Genomic DNA, 22,159 nt, shown 5'->3' on the forward strand with positions numbered 1-22,159 from the left:
AAGAAGCTGGATGAATGAATGACATACGCCTGTGTTGATTTAACAGAGTCAAAAAAAAAGAAAACAGTTGCATGAGAATGGCTACAACTTCGAGAGCATTTATAGTACTGACTCTCAGCTGCAAACTACAGAACAGTGTCACCCCATTTGCTAATCTGAGCTTCTTTAGCCTTAATTCAAGCCTCAATTGAATGGGATTTCAATATATTTCCATACTGAGTGGAAATATAAATGTATAATTATTGATGACGAAAAAATTGGAAACAAACCATTTAAAAAAAATAGTATAAAGAGTTTCTGTCAGTTGAAATGAGTTAACGCTCATATTTGTAGTCCTGATGTTCCTCCACGGCAATCAAGAAGTTGCCCCACAGATTCAGTCACCGCGACATTGACTTGTCGACTCATCCATTGCCTGCACACCAGGCTGTACGGACAGAAGATCAATCCAAGTGATCTCCGCCATCACTAATGGGTAGGTAGTGTAAAGGAGGAGTTTCAGATGTGATATGAAAAAAAAAGAGTGTGAATGGAGGTGAGAGAGAGCTGAGGTTAAAAAACAAACAAACAAACTTGAATGTCAATTAGTGAGGCCGTGAGTGAAGACGAAACGCAAAAAATCTGTGAAAATGCAGCAGACGAATGAAACGAAGCAAAGGCGCCAGTGTTAGTTTCGATTGTCATTCACTAATCCAAGATTACGCCTCATAAACTCGGGTTCATTTTTGGTTTTTACACATCAACAGCTACCCCCCCCCAAAAAAAAAAACCTGGCAGAATGCAGCCAGTCAGGCACGGAACATCTCTGTATTTACATCATCCCGGCAGCACTTGAATATGGATGCTGTTGAAGTTGAAGAGTGGATCAGAGGACAGAGGGAAGAAAAGAAAGGCCTTTGCAGGGGATGCTGCTAAGTTCACTAAAATCGACAATAGGGGTTCATGAAAGGTTTAGTCAGAGGTAACAATGAACATGCCAGCTAATGTTAGGGCCTACTTGTACGATGTGAGTCTACCAGTGACTCTTGATGTTTGACTGGTGCGAGTACTCATAGGCATGGTACCCTTCCCTGGCCCTGGGACAGTGGAACAGTGGGGCTTTGGAACGTGGGCAGCAGCTGGTTGTGATTTGGCCGTAAACACAGCAACCAAGCTATCCATGCAACCAAACCACAAAATGGACAAAAGAATTGTCAGGGCAATATTTTATGTGCCTCTTGTCTTCCCCCTGCTGTTAAGTTACTGTTTACAACGGACCTTCATTTTGGGGTGCAAACTTGTCACCTTTGGTGATACGGTGTGTTAAAGTGCGTAAAGCCCAACACTAGAGTGGATTTTCATTCCCATCCCATTCTGTCCTCACCTATGGGATTCCTGACCAAACATCATGCTTGTGGTCAAGCTCAGGAAGCAGCCTGAGGCCAGGCTCAGCGGTTGAGGGGGCACAATTGTGCTTTGGCATGGCACTGGTAAACAGGCCAATTGTGGACGCGCTTTGACTGATTCATCATTGTCCCTTGACATAAGCCCAGTTTTAACCCTTAGAACCTGACGTATTAAAGAGTTGCGTCGAATTTCACCTCTCTTCTTCTGGTTGAACTGTCAGATCGCAGACAAACAGTTGTGTCATAAATGCGCCACTTAGACTTTGGATGAATTCAGGTACATTTCAATGAGAAACTCTAAACAAACTAAGACAATTACACTGCTTTATTCCTGTTTACTCAATCATGTGCCTCCCACTGGAAGACCGGCCCCTCCTCGTACGCTCTCCCTCAATAAGGGGGCTCATCTCGTTGAACCACACATACTGCCGTTCGCGCTGGATGACGTTATGGTCACTTCAATGTTAATAATGGACGTTTTGGGGTGTTTGCATTTATTAAACCAAGCATGTATTACTTTTTCTTGTGAGGATGATGATATCAGGGTTACCTTTTTAATCTCCCTTTGATCGCACATTATAGCAGGTAGCAAAACAACAACAGCAACAAACAAACTGTTGCCAGTAGAAGTTGTTGCAGTTCAAGTTGACACTCACTGCGACTCCTTACCTTGTCGCGGATCCGTGAGCTGATGAATGCCGGGTTAGTTGAATGACAATGGACGGTAAATGACTGATGGTCCTTGAAATGGATACGATTATGTAATGACTTCCCTGAATGAACACGATGAAAACACAAAGAGATGAGAGCATGGAATCACATGTACAAATACAGTCACAGTTCAGAGACATGTCAGTATCAGACGCTCGGAGAACAAAATCCGTTTAACTGGCTGTAACAAGATGAGAACAGATAACAGCTTTTATTCTCCATGGAAAAGGGAAATTGGGGCTTTTCATCATCCACTGAGACTCATAAAGCAGCAAAGGAAACACATTAGAATGGTTTTCATTCACAAAATGTTTAAACACTGCTTCTATATTACCATGATATGTGCATTTGTTTGGGTCATCGCCAAATAATAATATACAAGATCTGCTTTACAACAATGCAACACAAGATTAAATCATTTAATGAAGTACCTGCGGGCAGGGGGGGGGGGGTTAAGTTGTATTACAAAATATTTCAACAATAAGAATCTGTTGAAAGACAAAACCATGATAGAATGCTGATGAAATGATGGTATGGGAATGAGAATGATGATGATGATGATGGTGAGGATACAAATTTGACAGTCCAAAAGTGCCAATAGGGAACACCGTACGTGAACCGATCAGAAATAAACAAACATTTGTTGTCCTCAAACTAACAACACATAAAATACACACAAGCCAGGTTTCAAGCCGCCTCCCCCCCCCCCGCCCCCAACCATCCCCAACACAACCCTACCTGCTTATTTTTGAGGTCAAGCGAGAGCTCATAGTCCGAAGTGGCAGAGTGTGAGCCGGCCCCGTTGCGCTGCACCCTCAAGGGTGAGGCCGTATGGTGCAGACTGGCTCTCCTCCCCGCCCCACCTCCTTTTGCTCCTCCCCCTTCCTCCTCCTCTTCTTCCTGTGCTGCCTCACCCTCACGTCGCTCGGCCTGTGCCTCCTCTCCGTCTTGTTTTTTCTTCGCTTCTCCGTCTTCCATCTTCTGCACGTCTTGCTCCCCCACTGTTTGCTCCTCTCTGCTGGGTGACTGGGCTTCCTTTGCCACTTCCTCAACCGGAGCTTCATCTTGCAGCTGAGGCTCAGGCTCCGGTGTGGGCTGGGGTATCGGTTCTGGTTCTGGCTGTGGTTTGACTTCGAGTTGAGGCTGGGGCTCCGACTGGGGCTGTGGCGGTTGAGTCTGTGGCTGTGTCTCTTGTTGCTGTTGTTGCTGGGGTTGTTGTGGTTGTGACTGGGCCTCACTCTGCTGCTCCCCCTCTCCTCCCTTCCCTTCCTCCCCCATAGACGATTCTGGAGAAAGGTCATCGCTGCAGAAAGGAGGAGAAAACGCAGAGTGAGGTTGCTACTGCATCCGTGGTGACCTCTTCTCCAGGCTGCATGGGTCACTGGTAAGAAGTTGACCCTTTATTCTTTTTTTTTTTTTCTTACTACCAACTGTAAGCAGGGCCAGTTCATCAGTCTATCTGCTCTGACGTGTCTGCCTCTCTTCTTGGTCTAGACACTTGACAGACAATGAAAAGGAGGGAAATAGACAGCAAAGAACAGCTGAGAAACCCACAGTGCACAAAATCAAATAAAAAAAAGATACAATTTCAGCACCATCTTCAAGAGTGGAAATGTGAAGAAAGTTGGCAGCCAATAGTGACACACACACACACACACACACACACACCTTTACACATTTGGGACAGACATGCAGCTAGTGTGTGTATTCCTTATTTGGGAGAATACTTGCATGTGTTAGTGGGAGGTGGCAGCTTATTACTGTGAAAGAAGGTTGGAATCTGGGTTGAATCTGCCTCAGACCCCCTGATTAGAATATCAGGTTCTTGAATTTAATCATTCCTCCTGGTGGCTGACCTACTGTTGCTACATGGATGAAACCAAACATGCATTAAATATGAGTCCGGCCCCGCAGTGCAGGCTGAATAAAGAGCGAGTGGTTGATGCATCTTCCAAACAAAAAGAGCATCTGTAGAGGTGTATCACAACAGGAATATCCACCACCGTTTTGTCAAGATTACCCAAAACAATCAATGGATAATTTCATAAACTTTATAAAAGCGTGTTCTCAGAGGAGTCACACTGTCAGAGAATCCCTTAGGCTTGGAAATCTGTTTTAAACCTAAAAGTCTTGAGAGACAACAAATCTCAGCAGTTTGAGGATCTGTTTGGACCATTTGGTGTATTGACTTGTTTGATTTTCATTTTCTACGCTAAATGAACTGCATCCCGTCATTCATTTACAATGTTGTTCTTTCCGGATCTCCACAAGTGCGAAACCGGTCGACAGCCACACAAGGAGCTCTGTGAGACTGCACAGCAATTACTTGAATTTAGCAGGCTTGGTCTAAACGACACTAACACGAGTTAGCATGCTAATATTCGCTACCAAGTATAAAAATATCCTTCGTTTTACCAGTGATTTGATGATCAGGGTTTATTCCAGATGTCTGGGTTATATTTCCATGGCATACCACTGCTGGTTAGTATCAGGAAGCTGTCAAAGATCTCTGAATTCAAGCCGCGGATGTACACTTTTACCGCACTTACGTATTTTTTGTTGGTCAGACAAGAAGTTAGTCACTATGGGTTCACTCGAGCAAAAGCCCACAGGTGTATGGATTATTGCCGTTTAAAAAAACAACAACTTTTTGATTGACACATTTTGTCAACGACGTCTCCACAACCAGGTTTACAAGTTTCAAGTCGACCGTTAACTTCTGTGGGCTGTTTTTAAGGATACAGATTCTCTAGTGTGGAATTAACTGATGTATTTTATCCTGCGAAACCAACAAGATCTACAGTATTTGAAGTCATTGAGAACGGCTCAGGGCATTTCAATTCTATTGAGTTCGAGACAGGGTTGTATAACAAAGCTAACTTACTAATATGCCACTTTATTTTACATGATAAATTAAAAACAGGACATCACGGCAGATATTAGAGTCGTGGTGTGATTCTTTTCACTGGTTTAAAGGCTATACGATGTGAATCTGTGGTTTTCGCAGAGTTGACTTGTGGACGAACTGAGAAGTGAGAGTGCATGCCCTCCGCGTATGTGTGCCGACTTGGAGCAAAATCTTCTATAAAAGTGTACATCCATCAGTATAGGTGCTTATTTCCTGTCCAGGGGCTTAAATCCGTAAAAGATTTCCAGCGAATTTGTGAAGTCCTGTGTGCTTTTTCCTGCACAGTGAGACTCACTTCTCATTTTCATCACACATGGCAGCACATAAAGCTCGAGGAGAAAATATCTTTAATGGGCTATAGCTGGGTCTTCTAAAATAGACGTTGAGTAATGAATAATAAATGGATATGAATAAATGTCTGCTGCTTCTTCACTTCAGCTGCAGGTGAGCTTTTTTTTCCTGTAAAAAATAGAATAAAACCTGCCTGGTGAAACAGAAAATGTCTTTCAGGGAGGAGAGTCATACCTGTCCACCTCTGCTTGAACTGTTCCTACTCCTTGTCGTGAATCTAACACGAGATTTTTAGTGTTTTTATGGAGCATTTGTTTAGTGAGGGATAATCTAAGATCCATTAAGCAACAGTCAGCTGGAATTAAATTACAATTCGATGGAGGTAAAATTAGATGCACGTACTGTACTTGGATAAGATGTTTATGTCCTGCATGTGTGAATCAGCTCGAGAGTTCGTATAAACATCTTGAACTTCCTCAAAACCCAAGAGTCTGTCACTCATACAGTCTGCATATCAACTCTTCTCATCCGCATTCCTTTCATCCATTTTGTCAGGTTTGGCATCATCCTCTTTGCCCAACACGTACGCGCGTGCGCAGACACAGACAGACACAGACACAGACAGAGACACACACACACACACACACTCCTCCACCAGGTAAGAAGATTGAGCGGTTCCAGGTGTCAACTTTGCCGACGAGGCGGAGACGAGCCCTCGGTTGCTGCCTCTATCTCCTCTCATTTTTCCACATGCCAGCACTGAATACGAATGAGTACGGTGGCCTTCGTGCCTCCCATCCGGAATGTAATTACAGCATCCGCTTATGTCTCCTGCTCTCCGCCGTGATTGGAAACAAGCCGTATCATGACGCAGGTTCAAAGTATCTTGATGTCAGCTGGTTTGAGAAAACCTGATTACTGCAATTCTGAATTTCCCCCCCAAAAAAGTTCTTATGACAACCCTGGTTTTTAGGAGGTGTTGACCCAAGATAATCAAACATGGCCACACATACCGTCAACCCTAAGGTAGCCAGAGGGCCGTTCACGTCAGATAGAAAAATTCTCAACTTCAGGTTCACAAACAAGTACAGAAAAACATTGATCTCTACAGTGAAATCTCCTTTTTTGCCAAAAATCGTACGGACACCTTTTAGCCAACGTGAGGGACATTCCCCAGACAGCATGAGGAAAGCTGTTACCGTGCATCCAGAGCCTTAATCAACTGCTGGATATTTACGCTTCTTTTGCAGACAAGAGGAGCAGAGGCTTGGACAATTTGTCCATTCAGGGATACTGCAGATGCAATACTGCTGACTTTGTGAAAGGTGCTTCTTAATTAGATACAAAGGGCTCGTTCTAAGTGAATGAAAACACAACAAATCTGATATTTAGACGATTATACACTTATGACAGTATTGTTCATATTCTCCCTGTGGCTATGTGGGTTCTCTCCTCCCACTGACCTAAAAGCATGCATGCTAGTCAGGTTAGCTGGAGACTGTTTGTCGGTGCGAATGTGTAATTCCCCCCACACAGTGAGCCGGAATCGACTCCAGCTCCCCTTCAACACTGTAGACCTCAAGATAACGGATGGATATTATTTTCAATCTCTGCCAAAAATAAATCCCTTTAACTCCAACACGCTGCTGCTGCTTTAACCTACCCCAGAACCGATAGGTCCAAACTGTGGTAATACATCCCGCTGAAAAAAAGGGAACCACTATTTCTGACACTAAAAATCCTAAGTTAAACCTGAGGTTAAATGAGAAATCCACCCAGGTCTCAACTGGGTTCGTAGTAAAACCTGGGCACCAGCTTCCACCACCAAACCGAAAAGTGCCATTTATTTTCTGTGGATACAGATGCAAGTTTTTTTTTTTAATCTTAATGTTGTTAAAAACCAGCATCCAGCACTTATTGGTTGCTTCTTTTAGACATCTATTCAAGCTAATTCAGCAGGGAGAGGTAAAATCCTGATTATCTTCACCTCCTGTGCTGACTACAGCCGCTGAGTGTGCGACTGGACCGCAGAGAGGAGGAGGACATCCACCAGAAAAAAACAAAAAAAAAACCCACCACCATCGTTATGCAGGAGGTTGACTAATTATTCTTTGCAGCCTGATCTCATTATCTGTGGACAGCTTCAACTTTCATTAACCTTGACTGCACTTTTGCTGCATCATCACCGTGGAGGTGTGCAAGCACGAAGAGATGAGCTATCGGGTCACGTGACCAGAGGGTTCAAAGGGTCTATCCTCGGGTGGATGTCAGAGTGAGAGTTGCTGAAGAGGGCATTATGTGAGGAAGACTGTAGCAGAAGTCATGGCAAATGAGGTCCCCCAAGAAAGCCATGCCGTAGTTGTTCTTTCACACGTGGATTTCACGTGGACTTTTTTTTCTTCCCCCCCCGCTGTAAAGCATTTATTTCTAATTCCTGTTGTTTGTACTTGCCTGTCAAAAGCATTTTTTCCTACATCTCACCCCTATTCCCACCCCCTTCCCTCATAGAGAATTAATCAGTTCATCAGGCAGAACACAAGGGCAGACCGGAGAGAGGAAGCATCAGCAAAAATGACCGTATTTCCTCTGATGCATGCAGAGGGTAAATGTATGGAGTAAATTTGCTGTATACATCATATCCAAGGGGATTTGGAATTCATTCATTGCTTCCCAGCTGGAAAAAAAAATGACTGGAGCGTCGCGTGCACGGACGAGACTTGAGATTTGCAGGGATGAATACGAAGATGTCAGATCATAAACTTCAGCTTGAACAGAGAATAAATACCTGTGCTTGTAATTGCTGATTGCTGGTGCTGATCTGGACTGCACAGCAGCAGACTTTAACGGGCCACACATATGAGCGGCTGGGAAGACAGCAGTTAAATAATGCACGAATACACGCACGTCGCAGAAGATGCTGTGCAATCGGACGGTCGTATCACAGAAGACAACAGGCAACAATGAGATCCTCCCTCCATTTTATTTCCTTTGCCATACAAGTGCGACCAGTGAGGTAAGTGGACGATAAAATGCTCGCAGTCACATTTTAACATCACCAAGTTGGCTCATCATACAAACAGAATATGACGTGCAAAAACGGCGCGCTTCCTGTAATTGGTGCAGATGGGGTTCACACCAGAAGTAAACCGCTCGAGAGTTCACTTGACAGCGGTCCAAGACCACCCCTACCAGGCAGACCCCAGGGCGGTTGACTGGTCCACACCAGAGTTCGAGGCCAGTGTTCACACCAACCAAAACGAACTGCACCAAGGAGGTTAACGCTCCGGGATTTCAGTTCAACTGGACTAAACAAGCCTGGTGTGAACGTGACCTAAGAGTGCACAACACTTTCTTCTCTTCATCCAGAACCTAACCCCCTCCTAGGGAGCATGTCATTGTCGGGGAGGCTGGGCACTGACGTGTACTGTGTCTTCCAAAACACTGTGTTATGAGTGGGGCTATAAGTAACTCATGAATTAAAAGCTGTAGGGAGTTAAGAAAAATATTTGGAATGCTGCTCTACGGGGAGGGGTCCTTTGGGGATCTGGTTCCTGCTTGACAGAATATTTGTTCGTAATTGTTAAACTGCAATTGTTTCATTTTCCTTTTTCCCCATCCAGCTAGCTGTCCGTCCATGGTGATGCATGAATGCCGCCTGAGTCATGTTTTTGACAATGAGTACATTTACGCAGCAATAATCAAATGACTGAATAATATGTTCATGGCAATAATTTTAATTTTTTTTTTTATACATGAGCTTTACCAATACCATACCTGAAAAAACCTTTGTTCACATGAGTCAGCCAATAGTCAGATTCATCTCTAATATATCATGTAAAACATGTATTTTGCGTTATTAACATCTGTGTTTTCCACATAGCGTTGCAGTATTTTTTGCCTGTCCTTATATATCTACCTCGTCAATTTTCAGAGATTCTTTATGTCGCTTGATGTTTTCTCTCATCTATGGAGATGTACGACGCTTGTATCCTTGATTTGGATCGATATTTGTTTCTGCTTCACTTCACAAAAATGTTCACATCTTAAAAATTATCGGCCAACATAGGTACAGATTTAAAACAAACACACAAAAAAAACAAAACCGAAAGAATCGGAATTTCGGAAGGGTCGCTGGTTCGATCCTCAATTCCCCCGGTGACCATGTCGAAGTGTCCTTGAGCAAGATACTGGACCCATAATTGCTCCTGATGAGTAGGTTGGCGCCTTGCATGGCTGCCTTCAAAATCAGTGTGTGAGTGTGTGTGTGAATGAGATGACACTGTAAAGCGCTTTGAGTGCCGCTAAGGTAGAAAAGCGCGATATAAAATTGAGTCCGTTTACCAGTCCAAATAGGACCAGACGGAAGAGGAAGTTGTAAGACAGAGTCCGGTAGAAATTGATGAGGACGTCATGGAGACAACCATGTGACATCATGGAAAACCCCAGAACAAAACCCTCAGTGCCGGCTTGCGATGCAGAGGGGGTACCCTCCACATCGGCTGTGGACGCCAGGGGGCCTTGACCAAATGTTGTTCTTTGACGAATAGGGTGTGGGACTGTGTCGGTGAAACAGAAGATTTGGCCAAAGAACTCTAATGTAATGTTGTAACTTAAAAAAAACAAAAAAACAACAACCCCCCCCACCCCCACCCCCACCAAAAACCAAATGAGTACAGATGCAAATTTCTCCTGGAGATCAATAGTATCTATCTATCTATCTATCTAGATTGCAGTGTACCAGCAGGGCATCTATAGCTCCATCAAAATAAGGAATCTGGAGCTCCTTTATCAAGTGAAAACAGCCACATTGCTTCTTTGACTCCGTTTCCTGTGGCCAAGGTCAAACACCCGCTCCCCGAACGCATCCCGGAGCACGACACCTCCCATAAGAGCCAGCTTTTTGTCTCAGAGCGAAACAAGAAAAGGAGCATTTCCCATGCTTTCTGTATTGTGTGGAACCTCCAGAGAGCAGGCAGTACATTGTCAGCCACATCGGCAGAAGCTCATGTTTTAGTGCATCATCGTTTGTAGCATGTTTAAATGATGAGTAAGGCATTAGATGAGTCACATGTTCCAACAGCAGCAATGCTTTTTTTTTTCCCTTCTTCTTTCCTCAAGGACAAGAAGCTGGACTGAGAACCTCTGCAATGCACAAAATGAATTCGTTCTATGGTTTATATCCAACAGGGTCTTCTTTAGTGGAACGAGGAGGCCATCACTCCGCCAGCGAACAAATGTAATAATGAACGACATTCACCTGATTTTTCCCAAGTTTAATGGGTTCTTCCTTCACCCACACAATTCCCCTCCACAGAGTGTCATTCATTCATTTGCAGTACTTGAATTAAGTCACCAAGTACACAGCTTGGTGACATCAAATCTGAAAAATAAGAATCTATGAGGTTTCTATATGGTCTGGTTAGGTTTGGGCACAGAACCTATGAAGCCAAGGACAGTGAAGCCTGTTTTTACTAGCACATAAATGAGACCACATTCTTCCTGCTGTGTCAGAAAATCAAGTCCCCCCCCCTACCCCCACATGTGCATTTGGATTGGAACACATTTTTCCTGGTCCAAAAATGAATCCGTTTATTTTATGTGTAGCCGTGGTGTAACGCAGTGTTAAACAAATCATTAAAATGACTGACAGAGAATTCCAATCATTACTGAGCTCACTTGACGAGGAAAGCGCACCATTTATAGCAAGAGAGAAGAGACAAAAAGAAGAAACCGGAGTGAAGCCCCTCATCGTTCTGAAGGGGGTTTTAACCTAATAAACACACTGTGCACCAACAGTTACCAGTCTTTGTAAAACCGACAACCACCCTCTAGTCTCTTCAGGACTACCGGAAAAAAAAAAAAAAAAAAAAAAAAAAAAACTTCTTTGCCTCCTGCAGCACAAATGTTAGGCTTTGATTAAATGTGTTGAATTTCACGACTGAATGAGTATATTCACAGAAAAGGGTAAATAATATAAATGTAATACATAAAAGGATGTTTCATTGACATTGCATGGGAACACCTGTGGTTATACTGGTGTGTGTGTGTGTCTTTCCAGCAACAGCAGAGCTCAGGGTATAAAAAAAAAAAAACAACAAAAAACAGGTTGGGCTCTTGAAATATGCAAGACCGTGTTTCAAATTGAATCTCTTCAAAAACCGTTGCCTTGGGATGTGGGTAAAATGGAGTGTGTGTGTGTGTGTGTGTGAGTGAGAGAGAGAGAGAGAGGGAGAGCAGAGGAAATAGCACTGTAAATATATGGTTGTCAAGTTAACACAACCGAGGATGCATGTGTGGGACTTCGAGGGAGCAAGAACGATGCACACGACATACTTCAGAGTCGCTTCAGTGTGACAGAATGTCATCTAGTATTGTTGAATAGCTGCCCCAGGATGTTTCTACACACGTTTTGAGTGACACCTAAATATCGCTTTAATTATGTTTCCTGGCAGTGCTTTTATCCAATTAAAGGAACAGTTCACCGATTTGGGGACTGAGGTATCGGGTTTTCTTGTAGAGTGTTTAATATTAAAGCGATACTTCACACAAAGCGGTTTTGCCTTTCAGGTACTCACAAATGGGTGTCTTGAGCCCATGAAGATGTTTTCTCACCCCAGAAGTCTCCATATGTGACTGTAGACAGAGCCAGACTCAAAATTTAGCATAAAGCTAATGGCAACCGATGGCTAGCAACAGCAACTTGAACAAAACAACAGCCAAACCGACCAAAAACATTTGTGTGCACCCCTTACATCAAAGTGTTTGTAGATTTCAGAGAAAACAAGATAAAGACCTCTTTAAAGGATGTTTAGGGCAGTATCGGTGTTGTTTTGTTGCCTTGGTTGTTGCTAGCCGGTAGTAGCCTTTAGATTTGAAATAAATGGATGTGTCTGGCCCTTTCTGCATTCTGGAGCTACATAGAAATAATATTTATTTTTTTGTTTTCTCTAGACACCCATTTGTAAGTACTCTAAAGTAAACAGAAACAAAACAAGATCAAGTTTTGCTTCAACGGGGATCTCGACTCTTAGTTCGTTCTCCTTCACTATTCACTCCGTTTAAAAGCTCCCTGTGAAATCTAAATGCAGCAGTTTCCTCATTATGTCATGTCTCATATAAAAAAGGTACATCAGGAAGGACCACCTCCCAAAAACATACTGCAAATGCAAAGTTACACGGTGGTTCTAGAAATGGCCGAGAATCAGAAAGACGATATTTGTTTGGCTGCAAAAGCAAATCTAATTACGACAGCCCGCACACTCACGGTTGTTTACTTGACGGGACTGTTCACCTGGGCACTTCCCCCTGGCTTTACATTCGCTTTCCTCATGACCCATTTGGCTGCTTCTTATTTCACATCTTGTTGCACATAGGAATCACAATGCTATTTTTGAATGTGATGGCAAAAGCAAGCGCGCATACGGCTGTCTTGCAAAAAAGAGAGAGAGAATGTGCTCTACAACAACAATGCCTTGAGAAAGGATTCAGCCGTTTCTCTGCCTTGTTACAAGAGAAACAAACAATTGAGCTATCCCCAACATCCTGATTTCACAAGCTAATTGCCTATTATGTGGCCCATCGGAGGGAAATTACTGTGTTTGTTCCTTATTTGTCTCATTTCCCCTCTCTTTTTAGTGCGCATATCCGCAGGCAGATTCCCACTGCTCGAGTCTCATGTTGGCTCCTGAGCTCTAGAAGTTCCACACTTCAAGGATCGTATGATAAAATGGCTGTGATACTCCAGAAACTCGGGAAATGCTGGGGAAAGTTCACATTTAAAACACAATTCCTGCTATTTCATGAAGCGTGTTGATTTGTTCCCTATCTAGAAACCAGCTCAAAGGGCTAAAGGCAGTTCGTAGAGACTGTCGGCACAGGAGAAAAAGCTGTATAGCTCCTAAATGTAAGGTCACAAAGAACGACGTAGTCATGACTGATTCTCTCGAGCAGCAGTAGAATTTTATCCTTGCAAAAGGTGGGATTCGTAGCGCCAAAGTCCATGTAGGGAGGACGTTGGGACCCTCACCCTCAAATCTGACTAACCCACACAGTTCTGATGAGTTTCAGGAAGTTCAGTCGTTAAAAAGAGAAAGGCTTTTTATGGATATTTAATTTTACTGGGCAATACTCCCTGTAAACCAAGTTTTAGTGATCTATTAAAGTAGTTTTCACACACTTCTCCATGTAGACACTCTAAAATAGAGGTACCAGTGTGTGTGTGTGTGTGCGCGCGCGCGAATTCAGAACCCTTTTGAAAGACAATTTTGTACCCTTCAAATCACTTTGTACCCTCTCTGTTTGTTAAAAGCTGCACTTCTGTCCTCTTGAAAACCCAAATTGGACCTCTGTGGTGACAAATGTACGTTTGAGGGAACATTCTTCAAAAGCCGTACGGCAGGTACAAAACGCTTCTTGTCACGTAGCTCCTGTTTTAAGTGCGATTATCACTTCTGCAGAGGAGGTCGTGCTTTCACTGGCGTTTGTAGTTCACACTATCGTTTTTAAAAGATAGGACGAGGAAGCCTTCCCCAAACCCACCACAGGAAAACTTTAAATACAGATTAAAGAAAAACAACTATTAAAGAATTACAAAAACAACCATGATCTGGAATCTCCCCGGAGCAACTTTGTGCAAGTATGCGCAGACTTTCATAATTAAATTTCTCTCTGAATTAAGTAAAGTGTTTATTAACCCCCCCCCCCCCCGCGTTAGCTCCTTGTGGTATTAAAGACTAAAGTTTGGTGTAAGGAGTTGTGAAAGTTTAAATTGTTTAAATCAGACAGGGACCATCAACCCTACACAGACGGATGGTGGGTAAGAATGTAAAAGCTGCCCGGCGTGATGGTGGAACAAGAAAAGAGCTAAGAAGTGAGAAACGATGGAAGGAAAGAAGGACGAGGAGATACACTCGGGCTGAAAAGTCAGAAATGGTCACAGACTTGTTCTACAAATGTCAAAGGGAGTTGTCAGTTGGTCCGGGGGAATCAAGAGACGGCTGCTGACATGGTCCTAAATCCAGACTTTCATTACATCTCGGAGGTAAAGGGGGGGTTGTTGGGGGACCAAATTCAGGCTGGGAGCAAGATGTCGCTGTGGAATACCCTAAAACCCAGTCAGATATTACAGACTGGGACAGGATGAAAGCTTCATTCTCAAATGGAATAGAAAGATGTCAGGAAGAGTGAAAGTGAAATCAAACTGCCCAGCCGAAATACTAACAGTGAAAATGATGCCAAGATATTTGTACTGTATGGGGTAAAGACAGTACTGGAAAGCACAATGTCTGAAACTGGACGTACTTACACCAAAATTGTCCCTCAAAAAGGCGTTCCTGAGATATCGTGGTGTTGTCCACGTGTGAGGTCACCGTGACAATTCTATGTTTTGTTTTGGGTTTTTTTTAAGTTTAGTTTTTAAGCTCTGAGGTTTGATTAAAAAAAAAAAAAAAAAAAAAAAGAGGAAACGTGGCGGGAATGGAAATACACCAATATCTTGAATTAACTCGTGGCATTCAAGGGTAAGAACACATGATCTATCAGGTCGTAGAGATTTGGGGGACTTGTGTTCTTTGGGTGGAGGAAAATGCATTTCGAGTGTAAACACCGAGGAAATACACACGGACAAAAAGATGATGTACTTTGCTCTGAGTGCCAGAACTGCCAGCTTCGGGTTTTGATTGAGATTTCTCTACTTTCTTAAAGCGGGTACTCGTTGGATGCAAGAACAGTAGACACCTGTAGACATGGAAGCAGTCTGACTTACCGGTCTGATACCGACTCCAACAGCTGGATTTGATATAACAATGGTGCCAATGTTTTCTTATGGAAGTCAAGCTATTGGTGCCGCTATTGACCATTTTTGAGTGACACCCAACCGTATTTCCGCGCACACAGGGTGATCAGTTTGATTCTTGTTTGAGGAAGAGATAAAAGGGACATGACTGCACATTTGGCGTCTGAAAAAACACATCATAAGCTCTTCAGTGTATTACACTTGATTGGGCCTGGATGTGCTCATGGACACACACACACACACACACACACACACACACACTGAATATAGCCCAATACAGCAGGGGCTCGGGGCTTGTCAGACCATAATTCTGAGGGGCTACGGCACAAACATGCTCACACATCTGATCTATATTACAAGCCTCTCACTCTACTATACCACACACCCACACACACTCTACATCCAGAACATCTAATTTAGTCATAATGGTCTCTTCAGACGGGGACGAATGATGCATCAATATTATTCTCAGTGAGAGGCAAACAGGCATCTCATGCGTTTGCCAAGTTAAAAGTGTCCTGAAGTTGCTATTTATTTCATGCAGATTTATACAGGATCAGCTTGAAAGGGTATTCAACATGTCCAAATGACCTTCAGTGCTTTATCCTGTTCATTTAACGGAAGCTAATGACTTAATGGACGCCCAAAACAACAAAGAGCTAATCTCATAAATGACTTCACCAACTTAACTAATTTACATGTAATAATAGATGTTATTTAGACTCCTTTTAATGTTCTCTAGAAATTTTTTTATTTAAATATGTTGCAGTGGCCTTTAAGAAATAAAGAAGTGGTGCGCAGAAGCGTTTCAATGCATGGTTTGAATCTGGCGCTACATGCAAGCGGCGTAGCTACCAATCTGAGAAGCCCATAAAGCGTACGACTGGAACACATCAGTGCATTCAAAAATATGTGCGACAAAAACGACAGGGTCTTCACCAGAAGTTCCTTCTGGCTCAGGCCCTAATAAAACTTTTTTATGTGTTTGTGACATGTTTTTTTTCCCCCTTTTTTTGAACAGCAGACAGGTGAAATTCCTTCAGGATAGTAAAAAATCTATTTTATCTAAATATATGGAAAGATAATGTCTTATTGCAGCGCGGTCCCGCCCCTGTTTGTCAAAGACTGACGTTTGGTCAAATCCCCTGTCGTATACAGCCGACGTTAAGGGTACCCCCTCTGCATCGCTGGACAACAGAGGGCAATCCGATAGATTTGAATGAAAATCCTTCATCTTTGGATTTTGACAAAAGGGGATTACCAATCCAGGCAACATGGCCTCACCCCTAGTCCCTAACCCTAAACCCTAACTACACAAAGAATGTTTAATAAGTCGGCAAACTGGACCAGACAGAATACAACATGGTAGGACGGAGTCCTGCGTTGCTGGTTGAAATGGATGGGAATGTTAGAGACAACCATGCGACGCAGAGGGGGAACCCTCAACGGCAGCTGCGGACGTCAGGGGGAGTTGACCAAACGTCGGTCTTCGACGAATCGAGGCGAGACCTTGTTACTTAGGGTGCAGCAAAAAAGTTTTACACCGATTCATTTCCAACTGAGATGCCTCCAGAATGATGAAATGTATCTGAAGGACTTGAAAGTTCCTTGAAAGCATTTGGTCAATATTCCTCCACTCTTCCTTTCACGCCATCACGTTTAAATCGTCTGATATTTACGATTCCTAACGGAGGAGCCTCCGACCCAGCCCGTGACATTTACATTATGGTAGTAAATGCCCTGGAACTACAGGATCATTTGGGCGGATAGTCCATTTTGAAATAAAATCGACTAGATTAGTCTGTGGAGTGCGCTCCCAGCCTACCAGCGCGTCTTGTCTGTTTAATCAACTTTAAGTGCAAAAATGGCAAGGAGTCACCAGGAAGTGTCTTGGCAAGACTCCAGGAAGTCACCGCCTCTGGCCAAGAAAGAGTCTGGGGAATAGTAACTTGTAGTTTTTAAACTCTCTTTGAGTGCGGATTACACAAATGAGATAATAAGGTGTTAATACTGGCTTTCTCTATCTTTCTATCAGACTATGCTAAGCTAACTGCTTGATGACTCTGGTATGAACGTCGATATGAACTGTTCTCTTAAAGGGCAAAAAGACTTTTACTGCTAGGAGGATATGAAGCGTGGTGTAGATTGTATCCACAGACCTACAAATGTATTTATTTACTTGGTTAATAAATTTTCCTCCCTCTCCTCCTCCTCCTGCAAGGTTTTATTTGTCACCGGCGATTGGTGCCAAGATAAAAACTCCAGGGGAGGTTGTTCATTGTAATGATGGAGACAAGTCAAGAGAGGCCTGATCTGGCATCAGATACACAATTCACTCTTTGGCACGTTCTCCGTCATCCATCATTGTTGTCAGACGCACACACGCATACAAACACACATTCCCAATAAGTCTCTCTTTATCTCAGAAATTGATTTCAAGCAGAGGGTAAAAAATGTTTCATTCTGTTCTTTCAATAGCAAAAAAAAAAAAAAAAAAATCCCATTACTGAAAGTGTCTACAGACTTTGAGATTAAAATGGGCCTAGAGGGCTACTGTAGCATCAAATTAACGATGTGTTTTATGACAACCAAATGGGGTAAATGTGCCAAATCAAAAATAAAAGGACACCTGATCTGCAAGAGTAGCTAAGTAATGAGTTTGACTTCTTCATAAAAGGGTCAACACTTCATTCTGGAAAGAGAAGCTGAATTAAGTCACTCACATTTAGTTCTTAAGATTTCTGTCTGTTGGCTGATTCCAAGCTTCTAGCAGGAGTGTGTTTTTTTTTTTTTTTTTAGGGAACTACTTTCACACTCATAACAGTCACCCATCGAAAAGCGAAACTTGTGCAGGAAGCGATGCGGCCTGACATGCATACTGCAACGATGACTCATCACAAACACTGTTGAAGTCATAGTTAGGAGGTGCACACTACGCACAAAGCGCCACTGAGTTTAAAAAAAAAAAAAAAAAAGGACGTTCTTTGAAACATTTCTTTTTATCGCTGTTCGGTGACCTCACGGCGGTCCTTTCTTTCAGGCGCGATAATGACACAAAAGCTTCACGGGCTTTGTTGTAGTGGCTGCGCTCTCATACTGGCCACCTACAGTCACGTCATTGCAGAAAAAGTATTATTTCTTTGCCAAGGTCATTAAATCTCACCATTCCCTGCCTAGCTTTCTTCACTGCTTTGATCTAAACACCGCCCCTCCCCCTCCTCGCTCTCCTCGTCACCCCTGTTGCTCATATCTCCATTGCAGAGAGGCAGGTACGCCTTGTGACGCCTTGTCAGCACTTTTTGCGTCCTCCTCCTCCTCCTCCTCTTTTTTTCCTTCCACCCTCCTCGTTTCGCCTCACTTCCTTGTTCATCTGCCATCCTGAACGGGCGGCGAGATGTCAGGACAAGGACTCTACTTGGTGATGTATGCGGAATCTGACAGTAACACCCACGCCCGGGACACCTAATGTCCCCTCACATGGAACAGTGGGGAATAATCTGTAGCGTTAGATCACTGTCTGGTGTTGGCTGTTAGGAGGTGAGGCTGGTGTGCTGGATGAATGGAACACATTCACACATTTTTCTCTTCATGCCCATCTCTAATAATCTCTCATTCTCTACTCATTGTTTCTAATTCATGTTTTTATATAATAAGTGCTTATATAGCATGACTTTATGTATACAATATGACCCCTGGCTCCTCTGGACACCATCATGTGCAGCGGTTTTTGGAGATTACAGCATGGAAAACTGGCGATGGAAGTATCTGTATTCAACTTCAGGTGATCTTCCTTTGTATTTCATAGTGGAGGCACACACCCTGAAATGAAGAGCGCCTCAACCAAAGGCAGAATATATTAATGCATATTTTATGAAATACAACACAGGGTTTAAACTTCAGCAAAGCAAGCTGGGGTGCTACTTCGCACTGAAAACTTTAAGTGAGATGACCACTTCAACTAGTCGTCGAGTGGTCGTGACGTGGGGACAAAAAGTCACAAACAGTTCTTCTTGGCGTTTGACACTGCATCAATAACGGAACCCAAAGACGCTGGTGCAAAAGATTAAGGGTCAAAGCCCCAAAAAAAACCATTTATAACTGATATAATTTATGCATATCTCTGTTTTTTCTCTGCTCATGTGGATTGAAAGGGGTCGACTTGACAGTAGCTAATGCTAGCACAATTGGCTGTATGCTAACGCTAACACAGCGGTCAGCAACCTGGTTCGTCTTTGAGACGTTTAAACCGTTTACATCATCCACAAAAGGTGCAATTTGCTTTTCAAGCACTCGTGGTTAGGTGTCTTGAACTCTGGGACCTACATTTTTTTTTGTCTGCACTACCTCTTGTTGATTGCAGAAATAAGAAAATGTCAGCTACATATTTTTTTCAAGCTAGAAGGAGACCAATTCCTAACAACCACTAAACTGTCCAAAAAAACCCATTCACAACCTCTGAAAAGAATCACCAGCATGTTGCAAGTCTTTAGGCAGCTACTGGAAATATATTAAATATTTCTGACAGTCGCGTTACAGAGAAATGCAATTAATAAATTAAATCCAGGTAGCATTAGCTGTATGCTAACAGTACCACAGTGGACTTTTGAGATCAAGTCAAGCTTTGAAATATCTTCAAAGTGTAATTTCAAGTACTTCGTAAATATTCAATGAAAAAAAAAGTTGTTTTTAAAAAAAATGATTCTATTGAAAAGATATTCTCACAAATAAATCGCAAGTTTTTAATCATCAGGTAATCAATTATCATGCCAGAAGACAAAATTACCCGGGGTATTTTTGTTTTAGCATTTAAATTAATATTTGAGTGAACTGACTTATGAGCTCCAATAAGAACTTCTTGCTGTAATTCCATCATGTTCTGCGTATGTTTTTGTTGGTTTGTTTTTTTTGAAAAAGGGAAATTTGTGAACAGTGACTCACACATAAAGATGAGGGTGATTTGTATTATAAAAGGTCAGACAGTGACTCATATTTTCAGGTTTTACTATCTCATCTGCTGCCTGCCATGCACTGCAAAATGAGGCAGACCGTTAATTCGTCCCTTCATTTGAACCCGCCAGAGATTTACAGCTCACGTGCAACTTTTTAGCCGATGTATCGGGCAGCTTAGGGCACCAGATGCTTACTTTTGGGGCATTTGTCTCTCCCTTTTTTTTCTCTTTTTTTTTTTTAACAATGAAGCATGCAGAGCCATGAAAGGAAGGGTCACAGGATGCATTTTTAACTGCTTTCGTCGACTTGCCAGTATTTATTTATTTTTTTACAGTTAAGTAAGAAGATGGCAGAAGGGCAGACGCTGAAAATATGGGCAGACATCCAAAGCAAGGTTAGGACAAAATGTCCAGCCAGCGTGTGGACACACGGCACAGATGTCTCAGACTGGCTGCACCTCATTAGCACCCTCTGCTGTTCAGACGGGAGGTCCATTTGTGGCGCTGCAGGCCATTTAGGCAGAAGGACGGGTACACACACAAAGGACAGAAACCCAAACAAGACACTCATCCCCTCCCTGGCCATTATGGTTGTTTCTTTTTCTTGGTTTGTGTTCTCTCTTGCATACAAAAACAACACTCACTGACACACAGGGACATTTTATCGCAGCAGATTCAGGCAGGAGTTGAGGTATTGACTAGCCTGCAGAAAGGGACTGAGGGTATTCTGTGACCCCTGAGATGATGGAGACTAATAAGATGGCAGCCCATTATAGATGGCCAGCGAGAGGAACAAAGGAGCATTAATACAACCTTGGCACTGTGAGTGAGACTGTGTGAGAGAGAGTGAGTGAGAGTGAGAGAGAGAGGAAGCCTATATTTCACACAGCTCTACCACTGTACTTGAAATCATTATCTGAAAGCATACAAGCTGGTGATAGCAAGAAAATAGCATCCATCTCAGCTGTTAGCAAATCAGACAAGCTGCATTCAAGCCCAGAACAAAGATAGTCTGAAAGGAACTTAAGTCCTATTTTTCTGTGACAATTGGGGAATATTGCGGGAAAAATGTCCATTCAGTGTTTTATTTCTTGCGGCAAAAACAGTTATTACTGCATAATAAGCTTTGCTGTCACAAATTTCAATGGCGGTACCTCCAGGGACCGGTGAGTCAGTTCCTTCAAACCAAAACCATTGTTTGCAGTAAGGAAAATAAATGATCGGAGATTTCAGAGACCGAAAAATGGCATGAATTAGGCTATTTAATGCATTTGTTCATTGTCTACCTCCGCAGGAATAAATCTCCTGGCCTTTACCGGCTTTATTAAGAGATACTTCACAATATTTTCAAACCTGAGCTCCGTTTTCTCATCTTTTTTGAGCCGAGGTGATTAATAGTGACAAAAATGATTGGAATCGGTCCAGTATTGAGCGGAAATGCTATAATCAGCAACCATGAAAGAGCTGCAGCAGGGCATTTGTCAAGGTACAAAGTGCATGTTTTACCACTGACGGGCTCCGAATGTCATTTTTTTTGACGAAGTATAACTGACAGGATCCCTACAAAGACAGAACATCCAACGCGGGGTGAGAGAGTGAAGTACAGGAAACGCAGCTTAGCTCTAAATGAGTGAATCGTTTGTGCATTTTCAAACAGCGCCAACGAAATGGGGTGCCACATTTCGCAATGCTTCTAATTTTTGGGGGACAGAGATGTGCTGAATCATAGCCGGGTTCGGTTAGTCGTGCTAACTTTTCAAATGAACGGATGAGTGACCGATGCCGGTCAAATTACAGGGGAAACATACCACCAAACCACTTTCTCTTCAAGGAAAAAGCAGTATCAGCTCAGAGGAATGTGGCAGACGGATTTTATAGTGGTGCGTAACACGAAAGTATGGCAGAGTAACGGCAAAAAAATGGCTGCCTGCACCATCGTGTGTGAGTGAGGTAAGACTGTTAAGCACTGAGAGTGGAACTCAGGCTGAAGGGCGCAATATAAAATCGAGTCAAATTACCAATTCTAATCAATAATGTCCTGATTAATCTTGACGACCATTAAAAAGTGTAGGTTTACCACAATTATGCTTTAAAGCAAGATAATACATGTGCTGATTATTTA

The 22,159-nt window shown here is 42.8% G+C and overlaps 1 protein-coding gene across 3 annotated transcripts in view; it reads right to left on the reverse strand.

Annotated features, from left to right (window-relative positions):
- The window catches only part of iqsec3a (IQ motif and Sec7 domain ArfGEF 3a), a 99,495-nt gene that overhangs the window by 43,743 nt on the left and 33,593 nt on the right, over positions 1-22,159 (reverse strand). For all 3 annotated transcript variants that reach the window (XM_086202041.1, XM_086202040.1, XM_086202042.1), the window contains exon 3: positions 2,835-3,399. In XM_086202041.1, the coding sequence (XP_086058167.1) occupies positions 2,835-3,399 (565 nt within the window). The remainder of the gene's footprint in view (positions 1-2,834; positions 3,400-22,159) is intronic.

The sequence above is a fragment of the Aulostomus chinensis genome, chromosome 4, assembly GCF_037954235.1.
Source record: "Aulostomus chinensis isolate RoL2024-O1b breed Wild chromosome 4, RoL_Achi_v1.0, whole genome shotgun sequence".
Taxonomy (NCBI): Eukaryota; Metazoa; Chordata; class Actinopteri; order Syngnathiformes; family Aulostomidae; genus Aulostomus; species Aulostomus chinensis.